Source organism: Chiroxiphia lanceolata, chromosome 21, assembly GCF_009829145.1.
Source record: "Chiroxiphia lanceolata isolate bChiLan1 chromosome 21, bChiLan1.pri, whole genome shotgun sequence".
NCBI classification, from domain to species: Eukaryota; Metazoa; Chordata; class Aves; order Passeriformes; family Pipridae; genus Chiroxiphia; species Chiroxiphia lanceolata.
Window position 1 is genome coordinate 7845060 of NC_045657.1, and position 19010 is coordinate 7864069.

The 19010-nt window shown below is 50.1% G+C and overlaps 1 protein-coding gene across 1 annotated transcript in view; it reads left to right on the forward strand.

The window, feature by feature from the left end:
• Window positions 1-19010, forward strand: part of LOC116797283 (astrotactin-2-like) — a 191255-nt gene that overhangs the window by 77599 nt on the left and 94646 nt on the right. Inside the window, exon 3 of the mRNA XM_032708670.1 lies at window positions 5074-5458. Within this exon, the coding sequence (XP_032564561.1) occupies window positions 5074-5458 (385 nt within the window). The remainder of the gene's footprint in view (window positions 1-5073; window positions 5459-19010) is intronic.

Below are 19010 nucleotides of genomic sequence, written 5' to 3' on the forward strand. Positions count from 1 at the left end.
CAGGAGAGGGAAGACTGAGATGACTGCAGAGATCAAGCTTATTTTTCATCATTAATCATTGGAAAGAAGTTGCAAAGAGTATGTTAATTAAGATTTGCAGAAGGAATATTTAAATGAGAGGTGCAGCAAAGAGAGGAAGAGCAATAAGGCACAGGAGTCCTGGGGGGAAGCTGGTATGGTGCGAGGTTCGAAGTGGAATGGGAAGAAGCAGATGCTGTGCAGCCCAACATGTTAAATGGGATACTGTACTTCCAAAGGCATCTCAAATGCAGTTTAGTTGGGGTCTGGGTCTGGGGGTCCTGGCCTGGACCTGCTGGCAGAGCTGGGAGGGAGAGGATGGCGAGGTGTGGGGCTGCCATGGGTGACCAGTCTGGGCACCCATGGGTGTCTTCTCCGAGTGGGACTGCAGGTGAGAAAGTATATGGATTGACTGCCTGTTAGACACTGCTCTCCTGGCTGATACAAATGATCCCAGCTCTGTTCCTGGGTATGGTTTACTGAGACATGGCTTTGGAGGGTCTATGCTTTGGAGCAAGCCTCTGCCTGCTGAAATGGCATTTATAGGGTCTCTGTGCTGCCGTTGGCCATTGGTTTAAGTTAAATTAATTAGAAATCCATCAGCTCAAATTACTGTGTAGCTAAAACCCAATACAGGTGTTTTCTACACCTGCTCATTGAGTGCTGCTGAGAGCCTTCAGCACTGGCAGTGACCAACCAGGATAGATTTGTGTCCTGAGCCTACTGGGTCCTGTCCTGCCCCTTGTCCCAGTTTGGGTCTGGGGGTTGGTCCTTGTTGATGGTATGTCCCCCCCTTGGTGTGCCATAAGGTGGCTGTGCCTGACCTCTCCTTGCATCCAGGGTTTGGTGGTGCTTTGTGTGTCTGGGTTGTCAGGCATGGGATGAAATGCTTGAGAGATAGGTAGGATGCTGTGGAGCTGAAATGTGGGAAAGCTAAAACTGGGGTGAGTGGAATTTTGAGAAGGGACCCTGGGGTCATCTGCTCTGCCCTCAGAGCCACAGAGTGTGCAAGAATGCCCTGAAGCTTTTATTTCTCATTTGAAACACAGCACAACTTTTCGAAAAGCATCCAGGCTTGATTTAAAAAAAAATAATTAAAAAAAAAAATGACAGTGATGGATAATCCACTACACCCCTTGGTAAATGTCCTAGTGTTTAATTACCTTCACAGCCAAAAAGGAAAGAAAGGAAAAGTACACAGTGTGAAGAGCCCCTAGGGTTGTGTAGTTACTGCTGATACCTGACTGCTCACCTTGGTTCATCTGCTGGGACGACATGGGGGATGTGCTGCTCCAGCACTGGGGGCTCACTCAGCCCCCAGTCCAGATGCAGGATGTGATGGGGGGTCCTTGTGCTGTCCCAGGGCACTGTCCTTGGAGTGCTGGCCCGGGGCTGTGAGAGCCCTGTTTCACCCAGCAGCAGGTCAGTAGCAATGGGGCTGATTGCCAGCACAATGTGGGACAGTAAATGGTTTTGGATGTCACGCAGGAGCAATAGTGGCTTCATGTTAGGAAAGAAATAGGGATATTTTTCCCCCCAGGACACAACCTCGTGTCAGTGTTTGGAGGAAGCAGCAGAAAGGGCTCAGGGTAGCACAGGCTGAGTGCTGAGCTGTTCAGCACCAGTTTTGCTTTGACCTGTGGAAGGGATGCTGTGGTGTAAGAGGTCTGCCCAACCCAAATCGTGTTCTCCTCCAGCCTGGGACCTTCTGTGACTTCAGCCCTTTCGGGTGGTGGCTGGAAGACAATCAGGGCTTGCTTTCTGAGTGGCTGGGTTGTGTTCAGTGTGACTACAAAGCTGGAGGGCTCTTAGGAGGACTATGCCACATCCCCCCACTATGGGGAGCAGAATTGACCAGGCAGAGCTGGAAAGGCCAGAGCCTGATGCAAGGAAGTTTGTCCAGACCCCAGAGGAGCAGTGGGGCTCCTTTGTCTCTCACTGCTTTGGTAGGGCAGGGTAGTGGTTGAGTTTGAAGCAGCACATGTGTCCTCTTGCTGCTCACAAATTGCTCAGCATCTTGGACAGATGCCCAAAGAGTGATCACCCTCCAATCCAACAGCTTGGCAGCCTTCATAATTCATGTGAGGGCCCAATCTCTTGGGCTTCAAACTGCCCTCTTGTTGGTTTTCCTTCTGTGCTTCACCTGAGAGTCCCAGCCTTGCTCTCTCCAGCTTCAGCCAAGGTTTGCTGTGGTGCCACAAGCCCTGCAGTTCTTCACACATGTGTGTTGTCCCCACCAGACCTCTTCTCCCCCATCCATTGTGTGGATCTCAGCAACTCTCTGGTGCCAGTGGCTCCTGCCTGGCCGGCCCAGGGCAGGCAGGAGCGCAGTGGGAAGGACATTACGTGGGAGAATATGCATGTTCACAGCTCAGAGGATTAAAGGCCCATGTTCTTATCGCTGCAGAACAGAGTATTATAAATCCAGCCTTAGAATACCAAATCCCCATGCGGCTCGGCCATTGTTTGGGAATATTAAAAAGCTTGGAGACAGAAATAATCAGTTTCCGAATGACACATTGTCAAATAAAACATTTCTCATATTATCCCTTCTTTCCCCTTTCTCTCTACCGCTCCCTCAGTTGGATAATTTAACATGAAAAATAGATTAAAATGAGGCTGGCTTCAATGCCTCCTAAGTTTGACTCTTTTTTTCTTTTTTTTTTTTTCCCCCCTCCCTTTTCCCTGGGAAGCTCTCCCAGCGTGTGTGGTGTGGTTAAACAAGCAGCTGCCGGAGCGGGGTCGGGGACGAAAGGAGCATGTTAAAAGTGAGCTGCCTGTGATGAGCCCGTGGCCCTCATCTGAGGGGCTGGCACGGGCACCCCCAGCCTTTCCCAGGCAGAGGGGGGCTGTTGTCTCGCTGGCTGGCACAGCAGAGATCTGTGGCTCATCCCCAAAGGATGTGGGAGCTGCAGGCAGGCTGGGCTGGGAGCCCTTCCCTGTTCTTGAATTGGAGGGGGAATGGTGCACTGGTAACCTCTGTGCCTTTATGCCTTTTTGTAGTTTCTCCCAAACAGAGAGATCTTTAATTAATATGCTGAGAGGTTTATCTGCTCTGAGTGGTTTCCCAGGGGCAGATACAAGGTGAGCCCAGACAGGCTGGTTCACAGCCCCCAGCCCTGCCATGGGTGTCCAGACCCCTTCTCCAGGTCTAGCTGGCACAGCTGCTCCTCTTGTAAGACTTTCTTAGTCTTCCTGACCTTTTCCAAGCATCTGGGTTGTCTCCAGTTGTAGTTTTCCGTGGAGGGTGGGTGCTTATGGGTGGAGAGTGCTCTGCCCTGCTCTGCAGTCACTTTGTAGTGGCAGAGCATCGTCAGGCACTGTGCAGACCCAAGGAAATGTGTCTTCTCTCCCAGGTTGAGGTGTTCATGCAGGTTCTTGCTTCTGAGCATGGAAGGCTATGATGAGTCCTCATCCCACTGGTCTTGGAAGTGCTCTGGTGCTTCAGGGTATAAACCTGGGCTGCTCACTGAGCCCTGCTGTTCTCCCTCAAAGAGATGATCCTGGACAGCTCCTGGACACTAAAATACCTTTCCCAAAGGTGTGTGTCACCCAAATGTGGGAGTCCAAGCTGAGCAGTGTCCTGAATCCCTGAGCCTTGCTTCTGTTAGTGACAATTATGGGGAGAGAGAGGGGTCCTGATGTGGGGTATGTTGGACTGAGCTCCCCTCTGTGGCAGGTCATGGTGCTGGGGTGATGCAGGGAAGTGTCTCTCCTCTGCTCCAGCTCCCGAGGCCTCTCCCCACCAAACTCATCCTGTGAGCTGCAGTTTTCGATGGCACCTCTTCACAGCTGATCCTGTTTAGGAGTCAGAGCAGCGCTCTGGGTGCAGTCTGGTGCTTCGTATCGAATACAGAGGGAATATTTTCACGCCTCCTCTTTGCTGTTGCGCCCGGTGGAGCTCTGGGCTGTGGCATTCCCAGTGCCAAAGGAACGCCTGCCCTGCCCTGCCTGATCATGTCGCTCTGCAAAGCCCTGGTCGCTCGTGCTGCTCCTGATTTACATGCCCTGCCTTGCTTGTCTACCACGGGATAAAATTGCTCCGATGCTGCAGAGATGAAGAGGCTGGAAGCTGGCACAGGCACAGCTCCTGCGTGTGCAGGGCTCAATTTAACCTCCAGAGCAACCAGAGGCAGGGCTGGCTCCCTTCGGTACTTCCTAGCCCAGATCCCTTGAGAGGAGATACCACTTCCCTGAACAAATATATATATTTATTTGTAGGGTGGGTATTTTTTTTTTTTAAATGTTAATAATGTAGTTGAGAGCTGTGGTGAATAAAGGAGGAGGGGAAAGAGGAGAGCTTAGCAGAGAAGGTCTTGGTCTGGAATACCTTGAGCTGTACCCCCAGGTCAGCAGTTGAAGTCTGGAACCCACAGGGAAATCAGATCAGAAATGAGGGAGCTGGGTTAACCATACCCTGGGGAGTGGTGCCTCCGTGGGGCCATTTGTTGCACCATCATTTTTATAAAATGTTGTGTGTCTCTGCTGAGGCTTTACTGCTCTTGTGTTTGGCTGGGTTGTTCCAATGAATTTTTTTTCTTTTAAGTGGCTGAATATGATTGTCTCCTTCCCCATATGTAGGTAAGCAGGGGAGCTAGGGGTCCCAAGGAGTGCATGGAAGGAATGAAGTTCCTGGGAGAATGGGCAGAGCTGATCTAGGGGTGTTACTGTGCTGTCCCCAGCTAAAGGACACCTCTGGCATCCTGCTCCACTTGACCTCCAACCCCACAGGTGGCTGCTCCATGAACCCACTTGTGTTGATGGAAGCGTGCTCTGAGAGTTTACTCAGAGAGTGGTGAAGCACTGCAACAGGTTGCCCAGAGAAACTGTGGCTGTCCCATTCCTGGAAATGTCCAAGGCCAGGTTGGACAGGGATTGGAGCAACCTGGGCTAGTGGAAGGTGTCCCTGCCCATGGTGTGGGTTTGGAACGAGATGAGCTTTAAGATCCCTTCCAACCCGAACCATTCTATGACTCTGGACACAGCAGCATCTCATCACCCATCCCTGCACCCCGTGCATCTCCTGACCCCGTGTCCTCTTCTCTCCTCTTGCAGGGCGGGCTGATCGCGCTGCTGCTGCTCCTCCTGGTGTTCATGGTGGCCCTGTACGCCCAGCGGCGCTGGCACAAGCGCCGCCGCATCCCGCAGAAGAGCGCCAGCACCGAGGCCACCCACGAGATCCACTACATCCCCTCGGTGCTGCTGGGCCCCCAGGCCCGAGAGAGCTTCCGCAACTCCCGCCTCCAGGCCCACAACTCCGTCATCGGGGTGCCCATCCGAGAGACCCCCATCCTGGACGACTACGAGGACGAGGAGGAGGAGGAGACCCCGCGGCAGGCAGAGCCCAGCACCAGGGAGGACGAGTTTGGCAGCCAGGTGACACGGACACTGGAGAGCCTGGGGCGGGGCGGGGAGGAGAAACCCGACTACGAAAAGAAAGGTTTGTGGCTTTTCCCTCTCTCCTCTGCTGGGGAGCAGCTCGTTCCCCAGAGTGTTCCTGCTAATGCACACTTGATCGCCCGCATTTTTAAAGTCTGCCTCTCAGAAGCCTCTACACCCACCTCTGCTTATTGAAATGTTATTATAAGCCATTTAATATTGTTCACCTGCAATGCACAGTAAAATGCATTTGAATAAACAAAAGCAAAGCGCCTTAGTGCCGATTGTTAGTGCTGTGAGTGACTCCAGCAGGAGCGAGGAAGGGATGTGGGATGCACTGGCTTGCTCTGTACAGGGAAAGAATCTTGGAATGATGCTGAACCATCCTTCTCTTCTTGTCTGGGCTTCCCATAAAGACTGTGTGGCCCTGTTGGAGCACCAAGGGTGGCAGGGATGGGGACCAGTGTTCTTTTTGGCTCTGGAGCAGACTGTGGCTCTGAGAAACAGAACCAGGGAGAGCCTAGATGATGCATTGTGTCTGTAAAGCAGCTCCCTGCCCTCGTGATGGTCAGAAGTGGTGGCTGAGGTTGTGTTTCTTCCACCCTTAAAGTGCTCTTTACTCTTTCCCTTTTAAACAAGGTTATGATGATGGTGATTGTTATTGTTGCTTAAACAGATTCAGAGGTGCCCAGGGGTCAATCTGCCATCCTTGAGTGCTGCTCTGAGCATCTCTGTTGGCATCCCTTGGGGTACAGCTGGCTGTTAGCAGCCCATGGGGTTAAGAGATGTTTTACCAGCCCTCTACTCAGTAAGAATGAACAAATGAAAGCCTTCATATATTGTAACTGAGCTACCTTCTTTATTCGTTTGTATTATCTTCTTTGTTTTGCTTTTCTATAAATTATTTAGAGTTGTGTGAGTGGGGAAGACAGCAGTAACTGCATTTCAGTACTCTTCAAAAAGTAATAGCAAACAAGATCTAGAGCAGAATATTAAGACTATCTGAGGGCTTCAAGAACTGTCAATAAAGATCTTGCACAGGTCCCCAAGCCAGGGCTGCAAGCTGCCTGCAGGGCCAGGGCTACCTGGGCTGGGAGAGGTGTTCACAAATGCTCCTACCAGCTCTGCTCGTGATTTTGTGCCTTGCCTAGTCTGATCCTTCCAAACTCTGCCAGTTCACCATATGTTTCCTCCCAGATGGGCACTTTTCCCTCTTGGATGAGGCTCTGCTCAAGGAGCCAAGCTATGGTAGGCGCTTAGTTACTCCTCTCTGCTGAGGCCGGTTAGAGCCTGGATTGCCAAGGACAAGGTGGCTGTAGTTCAGATCAAGAGTTTCTAGACTAGAAATATAAATGTATGTGCTGTGGGCTTTCCACTCTGACCTGGTTTGCACAAGTGTGGGAAACGTGGTGATTTGGGAGGCATCGGACGTGCCACACACAGGTGCTTTGACTCACCTATGAGCAGCAGCTGCAGACGGATTTCCACAGGGATTTGGCAGGTGGGGTGGAGAAACTGCAGTTGATGTGAGCAGGTACCATGTTCCTGGAGAGCCCCAAGGGCTGGAAACCAGTTCTGCTCAGGCATGGCTTTAAAGCTGGATTGAAGGTAGATGCATTAAGGGAAACCCAGCTGGAGCATGGCTGCAGTGCGAGGATAGGGTCAGCCTTTTTCCAGTGCCCATCTGGAGCTGCCAGGTTTTGGTGTGATCACTGGGGATGGATGAGGAGTTGTGCCTACATCCCAGGGAGCCCATCAGCTCCCATGGGAGAAGCTCTCCTTGCTGTTCTTGCTGTGTTGCATTGTGATAAGGCATCAGCTGGGAGTTGTCAGTGGGCTCCAAACGGTATCATCGCCGGGGCTGTCACCAGAGGCTCTTTCAAGTGTCACTTCCCAGCATTAATTACCAAGGATGGCAAATCCAATGAAGATGGAGCGTTTCTGCTCACCCTCCACCTGCCTGTGCTGCAGCTTCCCCCCTGTGTTGGGCACTGATTGATTCACAGGGTGCCAGGTCGTGCCAAGAGCAGGCACCTTCCCTTCCTGGGGGTTCGTGCATCCCACACTCCGCAGATGTTGGCTCAATTATCCTTTCCACGAGGAAGAGTGTGGGTTTTATTTTTTTGAATTCCCCACTTCTGGATGTATCTGGCCAGGGAATCAGGCAGAGGATTGCACTGGATGGCTCTGTGACATGCAGCCCTGCAAAAAATGGGAGAGAAGTCCCTGCTCAGAGATTGAGCAGCGCAAATATTTTGCAGATCACGGCTCGGTGAGCCAAACTTTCCTTCCCAGCTCAGGCAGTGCTCAGGCAGCGATGCAGATGGGAGGGATGCTCCTGCCTGGTGCCAGAGCATCTGAAGTGAATCCCAATACAATCAAAACACGGGAGTGATGTGCTGAATAATGACATCTAGCAACAAGCGCGTCTGAGTGATAAAGTTAATGAAATTACAGGTTCTGACCTGATACCGGGCTCTGCTGTGGGGAGATAAACAGCAGGGCAAAGATGAGATGTTTATTTCTCCCTAGCTGCAGTTGTAATCTGGATGTGCTGTGCAGGGCCATTAACATTATTACTGTTATGCAAAATCATTTTTGACTTGGGGGGAAAAAAAAAAGAAGGAAAGAAAGAAAGAAAAATCTCCCAACTGCCTAGAAAATGGAAAGCTGGCAAAATTAGAATTGCAGCAGGAGCACAAGCTGACCTGGTGACATTGCACAGAGCCTAGATGAATTTAGACAGAAGAAAAATCCGAGGCAGTTTAAGAAGAAAAGTAGAAAAGTAGTACTTTTTTTTTATTTTTTATTAATAATAAAATGAAATGGAGTGAGGCAGGAGGCAATAGCCAGGCTGTCCTAACTGTACAGAGGAATCCCTTGAGCTGGGGTGGTGAGGGGGCTGTGCTGTCTCCTCGTGGGTTTGGGTTCTCTCTGCCAATCAGAAGGTCTCCAGAGGGTTGTGTACCCTGGGGGTGTGTGTGGTGCCAAGTGAGGTCTGCTGGTGTGGGGTGTAGTTTCTGGAGTCTTGGTTTTTGCTGGGGAAACCCCCATGTCCAAACTCAGCCCCTGTGTGTACACAGCATTCAGCAATTACAGGGATTTGGATAAATTCATGCAGGTGATGCCACTGTCCTCACTGTTTCTGTGCTCACTTCACTGGGTAGTTTAGTTTCCAGTCCATGTTCCTGATGATTTCTGCTCTCCTGTCTTTCCCGAACAGATGGCCTCAAGCTCCATCCCTTTGGGAATTCCTCACTTGCTTTTCTCTTTCAACACACCTGGCTCTCATCCTTACCCACATGGCTTCATCCTATGGCAGCAGGAGCCCTGTTTTTCTGTCCATCACGTGCTATTTGAGGGGCTTTGACCCCCAGTCCATCACTGCATCCCCACCTGGGAGGTACTGGGTGCACAGAGATGGAGTTAGTAAGTGAAGGCAAAGTCCAGAAAACCTGAGTATGGGATTATCCACAAGTTCCACAACAAGAAGATTTTGCCAAACCAGATCTCCTAAGGACCAGTGAGAAGCAGAACTTCTGCCTGGTTGAAAACTGAGGAGAAATTAGATGTCAGACTTGAAAATCGAGTATTTGCAATTCCAGTCCTGCAACAAAGGACCCATCTTTATTTCCCGGTTTCTTTCATGTTCAAAAAAAGAACTTTTCAAGCAGGCCTTTGTGCTGGCTTCACAGGCTCTGCAGTCTGGCCTCCAAGTCTAGACAGGAGACAGGACTTATTACTGGTGCTTCCAATGATTAATACCATGGGCATATCAAAGGTGTGGCTGTGCAGTCATCTTGATTTCCTGTCTCCTGGACTTTCTTGCCTGCTATGGTAGCTCAGGTAAACCTCTGAAGTTTCTCTTACTTAATCCATGGATGCTTTTCTCTGTAGTGGTAGTGAGATGCTTTAGAGCATTCCTGAAAGATAGTCTGGCACCTAGAGCGCACCTGGAGATGTAGATCCAGCTCCACTCTGCCACTGGCTGCTCTGCAACCCTGGTCATGCCATTTAATGGTCTAGTCCTCATCTGTGGGTTGGAGAGGGGAGCTGGAGAGAGCAGGCAGGGCAGCATGAGGAAACACTGAGAACTGAAGGGGTTGTGGTCCCACCAGCCTTCCAGCCAAACTGCTGTGGGTGATACAGTCCAGGAGAACTGCAGGAGAAGGGAGTTAGGGAGGGGAGACAAATGGCTTAGGCTTGAGATAACAGCAAAAGGCAGGGGAAGGACCCTTGTGGTGAGGAGATGGAGCTTCCTATGCCCCCCACCAGTGCTGGAGCAGCTGCTCTGGTGGTCAAATCTCAGCATTTTGACCTTCCAGCAGCGACTCCTCTGGGAAGAGGTAAGGCAGCACTCTGGCTGGAGGACGTGATGTCAGGACTGGGGAAAGGGACGTTTTAGGGGCTGGGATGTGGAAGAGGAGCATGGATAGTTAAGCTGTGCCCTAGAGTTGCTATTCATTGCAAATACATGAGCTCTGCAGTATCTTAGAGGTGAGATTTTAAAGACAGGGTGCGAGTCAGGGCGGTGCCCTCGCAGTGGGCAGGTGATGGTGTTGCCCTCCGTGCTGGAGAAAGGAGAGCCCAGTGGCATCAGGAATGAGATGACCTGTCCTTGAGGGGACATCAGTGTCTGTTTGTGCTTATGGCTGGCCATCATGCCCACGATGTGCCATCCCTGGTGCCCACACCACCAGGGCTGGGAGCCACTGCAGCTGCTGTTTGCTCGGGTAGTCAGATGCAGTTCCACCCTGATTCCAGGCGTTAACCAGAAGCTTTCTGAGCCTTTAATAAATAAAAAGACAGCTTAACGTTTGCTGGGGCTGGAGGCTAAAATGGGACAGTACATCAGGCTGGCATCTGATGTATCTTGGGGCTCTGTCTTCTTTTCAGTGACCTGATGGGATCATGACCCTCTTTGTACGTGATCAGCTTTTCCCGGCTCTAATCCCTGCCAACTCCTTCCGTAATTTACAGAGATCTTTGAAAATGTATATTCTTGTAGCTTGCCAGTGGAAAGTGTTTCTTGCACTCCACTATTGCTGGCTGCAGAACACAGCTGCAAATTTCACTTTTAAAGAAATAAAAAGAGGCCCAGCAGGGTAGGAATTGGGTCCCAGTTCAGAAAAGCACTTCCACACATGCTAAGCTAGTGTCTTTAGTTACTAGAGACATTTTAGATGTTTTAAAGTCCAACGTGCTTAATTGCAATTGATTTGAATGCATTAATGAAGAGAATAAGGGCCTCAGTTACAGAGGTTAAACCAGATGCCATTGAGTGCTTTGGTCCTATGGTGATGCCAGCTCAGACTTCAGTGTTGACTTGAAAATGTTCTGACCTGCCAGGGAAAAGCTGTGCTTTCCAGAGATAAACACAAGCATAATTAATATATTAATATATTAATGTATTGATTGCCTTTTGAGATCTAAGTGGAGAGCTGCCAGGCTGGAGTTTTAGGTTTGTTTTGATCATCCCATCCCACTGAACCGGTTGCCTCCATCCCAAATATGAGTTATCTTTGCCAACCTGGGGGGAGGGAATAGCAATCTCTCAGCTTGTTGCCCTCTGGGACACACTCCCCATCCCTTAAACCCTCAGTAGAGTGGCCTATGGCAGCATCACGGGTGCATGGCAGCATGTCTGGGAGGTCTCCTGACAAGAGCCTTGTGTGACATACTCCTGCCTCCAGTTGTGGCTGAGAAGGGACAGAAAAGCTCCAGGGTGTTGGGGGCTTCCTCTGGTCCTTCAGCCCCCTGGCTCATGGGTTTTATGGCACATGCTTAGTGACTAATTAAGCCTTAAGCATCTTGGAGTAGCCAGGGCTATTCCTGGCCCACAGGTGTTGGTGTGGAGAAGAGGCTGGTAGGGCAGGTTTCTGATGTGCTTTATTGTTTTTCTCCCCTCCCCTCCCTTTGCTACAACCCACTCATTGATTTCCTGAGACAGAGGAGGAAAGAAGCAGATGGAAAAGCTGCTTTGGATGGTGCCATAGGGAATGGAAAAGAAAAGGCATGGTTTATTATGCCAGCATTTTGCTGAGGATCCTGAAGGGATGGTGGATTTGTGAAGTCCTTCTGGTTTTCAGGGCTTGGTCTCAACCTGACACTCCACAACATCCCATGTTGAAGAAATACCCTTGGTTGCCCCCTCTCCCAGCCACAGCCAGGTAACTTGTGGCTGCCCAAGTCAGCAGCAGCTCTTTAGCAAGGATTTTTGTTGGGTTTTGTGGGGCTGCAGAAGCCCAGTGGGGATGTCGTGGCAGTTCCGTGTGCAGTAGCCCTGATTCCCCAGGTGTCCAAAGTGTTTTCCATCCAGGCGAGATCACAAGCTCACAGAAGATAAGCTGTGAAGTTTTGGCTGTCCAAGGAAAATAAGCCATCAGGAACTATATTTATATAAATGCCAGGCGCACATTGTTCATCACTTTGTGCATCACTATGAATGTTTGATAAAGCACTACATTATTTAAGCTGTAGCTGGGCTCTGGGATGGTTGTTGACCAGGATTAGCTTTGAGATGATTTTTTTTTTTTACCTTTTTTTTTTTTTCCCTGATGGAAAAAGAATCTAAAAAAATAATATGATGGCTGTTTACTCCAGCTTGGAGGATCTCAAGTGTCCTTCCCTCTCCTGAGTTTCTCTACTGAGTTGCATCTTGCAGCCACCTTGTGTGCAATGCAGAGGACTTGGGAGAGCTTCGGCTCTGCCAGAGCTGTCACAGAATCCATGAATGGTTTGGGTGGGAAGGGACCTTAAAGATCATCTCGTTCCAACCCCCTGCCATGGGCAGAGACACCTTCCACTAGACCAGGTCACTCCAAGCCCTGTCCAACCTGACCTTGAACACTTCCAGGGATGGGGCTTCCATAGTGTCAGCAGGGAGTAAAGACCTGCCGCTGGTTTCTGAAGTCAGACTGATCAGGAGAAGAGGATGTGGGATGAAGGAGAACAATCCCACAATGTTCCCCATTCCTGGGAATATATAGATGCTAGTGAGGACTCAGGCAGCCCCTGGGATGTGGGGCTCAGAGCTGAGGCTGCTCCAGCTTCTGTCACCTGCACGAGAGTGATGGGTTTGTCTCAGTCCATGATGCTCAACACTTCTTCTGCTTGGCTTTTAGTGGCATTGTGGCTCCACCAGTCAGTTCTCCCCATCAGTCTGTCCTGGACCCATGGTTTTTATGGGGAAGGAGCAGGGAGGGCAGCTGCAGCAGCAGCTCTTTGTTCTGTTTGTGTGTCCTCTTCCCATCAGTCGTGTTTTACCTGGCTACGGCACCGAGACGGGTTTGTCAGCTGGCTCCTAAGGAAGATGGATTGAGGCTGGGTACCTGTGATGATACTGGGTGTGCAGGCACCTTCCAGCTCTGTTTATCATTAGGCAGTGACCTCCCTGAAGAGCCAGTAGGAGAGGAAACTTATTAACAAGGTGGTTCAAATCAATCCTTTCTGATGGCCCCGCTGAGTTACTCACCCACTGGGTCCTGAAGGGCTCGACTGTGCTCAGCCTCTCTTACCTGCCTGGCTTGGAATCAGTTTGGCTTTGATATCCTGGACTTTCTGGGTGTTCCCTTTACTCCAGGTCTTCTCCTGAGGCAACAAACTGTCTCTTAGCTCCTTCTCTCCTGCCTGCTGCCTGCAACACATGTGCTGCCCGGTGTGGGAGGTGGTTGGTCCTTTTGGTGCTGCTTGTGCCATGCACGCACAGCTGAAGCTCCTGGCTGCATTTTAATAGGGATTTTGGGTAGTTTGTCCTTCTCCTCTGTGTTGACATTGCTCCCTCGTTCACCCCAGCACATGGCATTGTCAGAACTGTGAAAAAATGTCACCTTGTCTGTTGGGCAGAGGAGATTTATCTTCTAACTAAAAAGTTCATTCTGCACCCGCTGCTGAGTGAGGAGTTGGGTAGTGGTTAGGACTGAAGAGGGGCCACTGTGCCACATTTCCCACCCATATTTGCCAACCTGGGCTGTTCCTGGAGCCCTGTCCTCCCCGTGCCCATCCCTTGGTGTGCTGGCACTTGCTTACACTTTACTTTATGGATGCCAAAGTTCTGCTGCCTCCAGGTTTATCCTCCAGCAGCACTTTTTTGGGCGGGTGGGGATGAGGCTTTGTCCTTCCCTCAGTGTGTCCCTGCCCCAGCTGGCTCCATGGGGCAGTTTCTCCTCTGGCTCTGTGGAGCTGCAGGAGATGTGTGCTGGAGAGAGGGAGCTGGAGGTCAGCGCTGTGCTCTCGAGCCAGTGTCTCTCCTCCACGCAACATTAGCTTGGGCTGCTTTGTGTGCCCATTAGCACCAAATCGAGAAGCTTCCTCCAGAGTATTCTTATTTAACTTTTCAATTATTTGATAACTTGAGGAGCATTAGCTGATACTGAGGGTCTGCTCATCTTCCCTGCCTAAGCAAAAAAGTTATGGTGTCTCATAAAAAAAGGTAAGTTAAGGGTTTTATTAGAGAGGAGAAGGTGGGAAGTGGAGTCTCTGTTGGCCTGGACCTTCTCAGTGCTGAGGCAGGGGGAGATGGGGCAGCACTCCATGGCCAAAGGCTTTTCCTTGCAAGAGAAACAGGATGAAGGGGATGATGTTAGGGGAGGGATGCGCTGGAAAACTCTTTGCCCCATGGAAGAGCTGAGGGTTTCCTGGTCAGAAACAGCTCTTGGGAAGGCCAAACCCAGCTGGCAGCAGCCCCAGGAGCGCAGGGACCCATCTGCTTTTGGGAGGTACTCGCCATGCAAAGGTGTGAGGTGAAGGCGGGGACCGTCAGGCTGCTGCTCTTCAGCATTTGATCTTTCATAATATGTTTATAATTATATTGCATTATCTTAATTACCAACGGGGGGAAAGTGGGGAGCGCTGCAGAGAGAGGGAGAGGAGGAAGGTGGAAAGGCAGGGAATGTGTGGGGTTGGAGAGTAACTCGCAGCCTCTGTTGATGGGGATGCAATTGCGGTTGGAGTTGAAAATTATGCTATTAATACAATGCTTATTCATTTCCCATAATAAAAAAATGGAAGTGCATTCCGAGTGAAATTAACATTCCGTGACATTTTCCGGTAAACGGTTAGTTTGCACACATGAGTGGAGGCAATTAGCTGGGAAGCGGTTGAGCACCGTGACTGGAGAGAGGATGAAGAAGGGTCAGGGCAGCTGGTGCTGGGTGGTGCTGCCGTGGGCTCTGGCTCCAGCTGCCCCTTCCCAGCGGGATGGGCGTTCCCCTGGGTCCTGCTGGTTTGAGGAGTGGCTCACCCAGCTGCAGTGAGGGTGGGAGCTGTAGGTACTATCTCCTGTTCTCTGTAGATGGGGGGGAAATGGCAAAGCTTTGCAATAAGGAGGAAAATCAAAAGAGTGGATGCATGGCCAGAAGGGTTTTGGGGTGGCCTGGTGCACCCCAGGTTCCCTGTCCCCATTGCAGGACACTGGTCTCCATCCCCCTCCCACGCTGCACTCCAGCCTCTCCCGACATCCCCCTTCCCGTCACGCTCCTAAAGCTTTATTGGAAAGCAATGGAGACTTTTTTTCCCAGATTTGTTAAACTACTGAAAACTTCTGATCCTATCAGGGCTTTTTTTTCCCCTGCCTCGTACCAGATAAGGACTGTGCTGGCTCCGAGCCCGGAGCCGAGGGTGGCGGGGAACAGGGTAGGGAAGCAGTCATCTCATGAATATATGAAGGAGGAAAAGTGCATTTGTTCAGTTTCCTTCAAAGGAGACATCTTGAATAAAACTTTCTCTCTTCTTCTGCTACCCTCCCCCTCCAATTTGCAATTGAAATCAGACTTTTACGCATAAAGATCTATTTTTGTAGCGAGGGATTTATTAATGTATATAATAATCTATTAATGTATTAATAGCTGTGTATTAATAGCTATGCTAAAAAAAATATATACAGTCTCTATTTTAAAACTCAACAAAAAGGACCTGGAGGGAGAAGGAAGAAAATTCAAGATGGAATACAAGGCTGTTTTCAAAATGCTGATGGGTTCCTCTATCCCTCTGTTGCTGCATATGAGAACCCCTCTATGTAAAAGAGCTTTTTGGAGATAGATTGATCCTACTTTGTGCCACGATGGCAGGGCTGGGCTGGGGGCCAGGTCTGGCAAAGCATAGGGTGGCATTTCTCCTGATGGGTTCATCTGAGGGTGGCTTGGAAATATAGGCACTGCAGTAGGTGCTTGGTCCCCTGATGTGTGGGTATGGGTGGTAATTTGTGCTTCCTTTTGATGTTTTTATAAATATCCCTATATATATACATATATAGGGATATATATCTGTATTTAAATTATATATGCATATATATATATATATGGACATATATATATTTAAATAAAAAGTGTTTGGAGATATATATATGTATTTAAATCATATATATATATATATCTCCTGAGTTGCTTCTGTAATGCAACCAGCAGTTTCCTGGTGTGTCTTGGACACGGTGGTGGCTGCACGTGGCATTTGACATGGACTGGTGGAGATCAGGGGACTGAAGGGGACAGGCTCTCTTGTTCAAGAGGTGGAGGGGTCTGGTGGCTGGAGAAAGACATGAAGAGGTGAAGTTCTCAGTGTTTCTGATGTCTCTGCCGTATCCCCCGTGCTTCGTGGCAGGATGTCACTCTCCACATGTGTTTTCCTCCCGGTACGTGGGGAGCTGTTGTACAGATCTCTCCCACTGTCATCGCATCGGCATCAGTGTAATTACCTAATTTTATGCTAGTAAAGCTCCGTGCTTCCTGGAGCTCGGTACCTTCAGGGTGGCACTGTTGAAAATCAGTCCACATCCCAGCCTCAGAACAAACGCCGTTAGTTATTTCATGCTTCGAAAAGCAACAAACACCCATTATTTGGAGCTGGTGAGAAATCAGGGTTTCCACCACGTGGAAAACTTCCAGTATTGCGAAATTTATGCTCGTTCCAAATAGGATCGGAAAGTCGATTTCTTGAAATACTTTGTAGAATAGAAATTTCTGAAGTATTGATCGAGAAACGTCAAAATGAGCTTATTGAAAATCAGGGGGTTGATTTGGAGGAAACAATTAAAACATTATTAAACTGTGTTACACGTGCGTGTAACCATGTTCCTGTAGTGGGTCAGGGTTGTGATGATGCATTAGACCTTTAGAGCCCATGGCAGTGGTGCCAGGAGAGCACCCTTCCCCGTGCCTAGAAAAAGTGGATTATTTGAAAAATACTGGAAGCAGTTGGTGAAAGGGCAGGAGACAACTTTGGAGAAGAATCTGAGATGAGGGGGCTGCATTCTAGACACAGCCACGGGTGCTGTCATGAAAGCATTGGAGATCAGGAGGTAAAAACCCCACTGACCTTGGCTTTTAATTGCACCCAAACTTTTCCATTTAATCCTTGACTGAGTTTGGTGTCTTCTTGCAAAATGCTTTGATTCCAGTGAAGCATCCTGTTCAGTCGAGCAGCTCCTGAGATGCTCTGTGAGCTACTCCTCTCCCCAGAACTCTGGGAGCACTGTAGCCTCTGGTAATACTGAGGGATTGATAACTTGCCTTCTGACACTCAGAAATCAAAGAGAGGGATGGGAAAACCAGAGACTTAAAAAACTGTATTTTATAAAGACATGTTTTACTCCATGCCTAGCGTGGGAAGCTCTAATAGAAGCTGCTGTTGCCTTGCCAGTTGTCTTCCTGCAGCTGTCGGAGTGCAGGTGTTGTGTGAGGAGAACAGGGTTGGCTGTGGCTCCAGGGTCAGAACCTTTAACCCCAACACTGAAGACTGGGAGGCTCAGGGAAGCTGGCACCTCTGCAGTCCTTAAACCTCACCACTCTGTTTTAATAAGCTGTGAAACCCAAGCCATGGGTCCGTCCAGCTCTCCCACCACCCAACAGCTGCACGAAGGTCGAGTCTGGTTTGGGGAGAAGCTGCTCCATTGGGGTTTTCAAGACTCTAAAACACCTCAGAAAAGCTGAGGGCTTGTTCCCAAGAGCTGAGGGAATTTCCATCCCTGCCTGCTTTTGCTGGCTGGGAACAGGTTGCACAGTCAAAGGGGGTTTATAGTGCTGTATCCCTCGAGAATGTCCTGGAATGGTGGAGTTCCCATCCAAGTGTAACTAGTAGAGACACAGAGAATCACAGAATATGTCAAGTTGGAAGGGACCCACAAGGGTCATCAGATCCAACCCTTAGCCCTGCACAGGCCAATCCCCAAGAGTCACACCATATGCCTGAGAGTATCATCCAAACACTTCTTGAGCTCTGTCAGCCTTGGTGCTGTGCCCACTGCCCTGGGGAGTCTGCTGAGTGCCCAACCACCCTCTGGGTGAAGAACTTCTTTCTAATATCCGACCTAAACCTTCCCTGACACAACTTCAGGCCATTTCCTGGGGTCCTGTCCCTGGTCCCCACAGAAGAGAGCTCAGTGCCTGCCCCTCCTCTTCCTCTCATGAGGAAGTTGTAACTGCAGTGAGGTCTCCCTCAGTCTCCTCTTCTCCAGGCTGAACAGACCAAGTGCCCTCAGCTGTTCCTCATCTGGCTTCCACCACAAGTGCATCTCTCAAATCGGGGCTGTGGGTTGTTGTGCTCATCCAAGCCTGGGACTGTGTTTTGGAGAATCCCTCCTGGGCACTGATGCTGGTGAGACCCCAGATGTGGAATCTCCCCAGAACAGCTCCCCGTACCCAGCCTGTGTGCGTGGGAAGGGTATTGCTCTCCTGGCTGCACCATGATTCCTGTGAGGGCTGGAACGAGCGCTGCCGCTTCCCATCTCCACTGCAATGTATTTTTACCCAAACATTGCTCATATTGTTCAGTTGATGACTACTTTTTTTGTTGTCGTTGCGATTTTTAAGCCAAACAACATATTTCCCCCCCCACTGCAATTTGTGCCAGCAGAAAGGAAGGAGGAGAGAAACGGCTCTGGGTAGGAATTGTTTTGTGGGAGACGTGCAAGCGAATAGGGGAGCCATAAGGAGAGCAAATCGCTTTCCAAATAGCATATGGGGGTGGACAGGAGGGAGGTGTACGTCAGGAACATGTACTGTGCTTCACAAAGGTACGGTGACCTTCAGCTGCGTCCTCAAATCTCTGCCAGAAAGGGAAGCCGATTTTGCGGAGGCCGAAAAGCCTCGTGATTCCTCTGCTTCAGCCCTTTCCTGGGGTGGCCGTGCTGCTGAAGGCTTCTGCTGTAGAACAAGGGGGAGATTGAGATGGGAGCATTGTGCCAAACCTTCGGGGTGGATCTCACCACCTCTGCCAGGCTGGAGAATCTCTCAGCGTGGTGACGAAGATGTGAGCTCAGCAGCCCTGATGGATTTATCTCCTGGAAACCGTGGATGGGAGAGAAGGCGGTTTGGCAAGCTCTGCTCGAGGAGAGGAATGGTCCTGTCGCCTCCGAAATGTGTCGTGCTCGGCCAGCGCTGGGAGGAGCTGGTGCCCAGGCACTGGTGATGTGGCTGTGTCGTGCCAGGGAGGAGAGCAGCATGTGGGTAGTGTGGAGGTGCCAGGAGCTGCTGCCTGAGCCCATCTTTGACACAGGCAGTCCAGGGATGTGTAGAATACAGTAGTTCAGTTGGAAGTGATCTACAAGGACCATCCAGTCCAACTGCCTGACCACTCCAGGGCTGACCGAAAGTTAATGCAAATTAACTGTCTACCCTGCG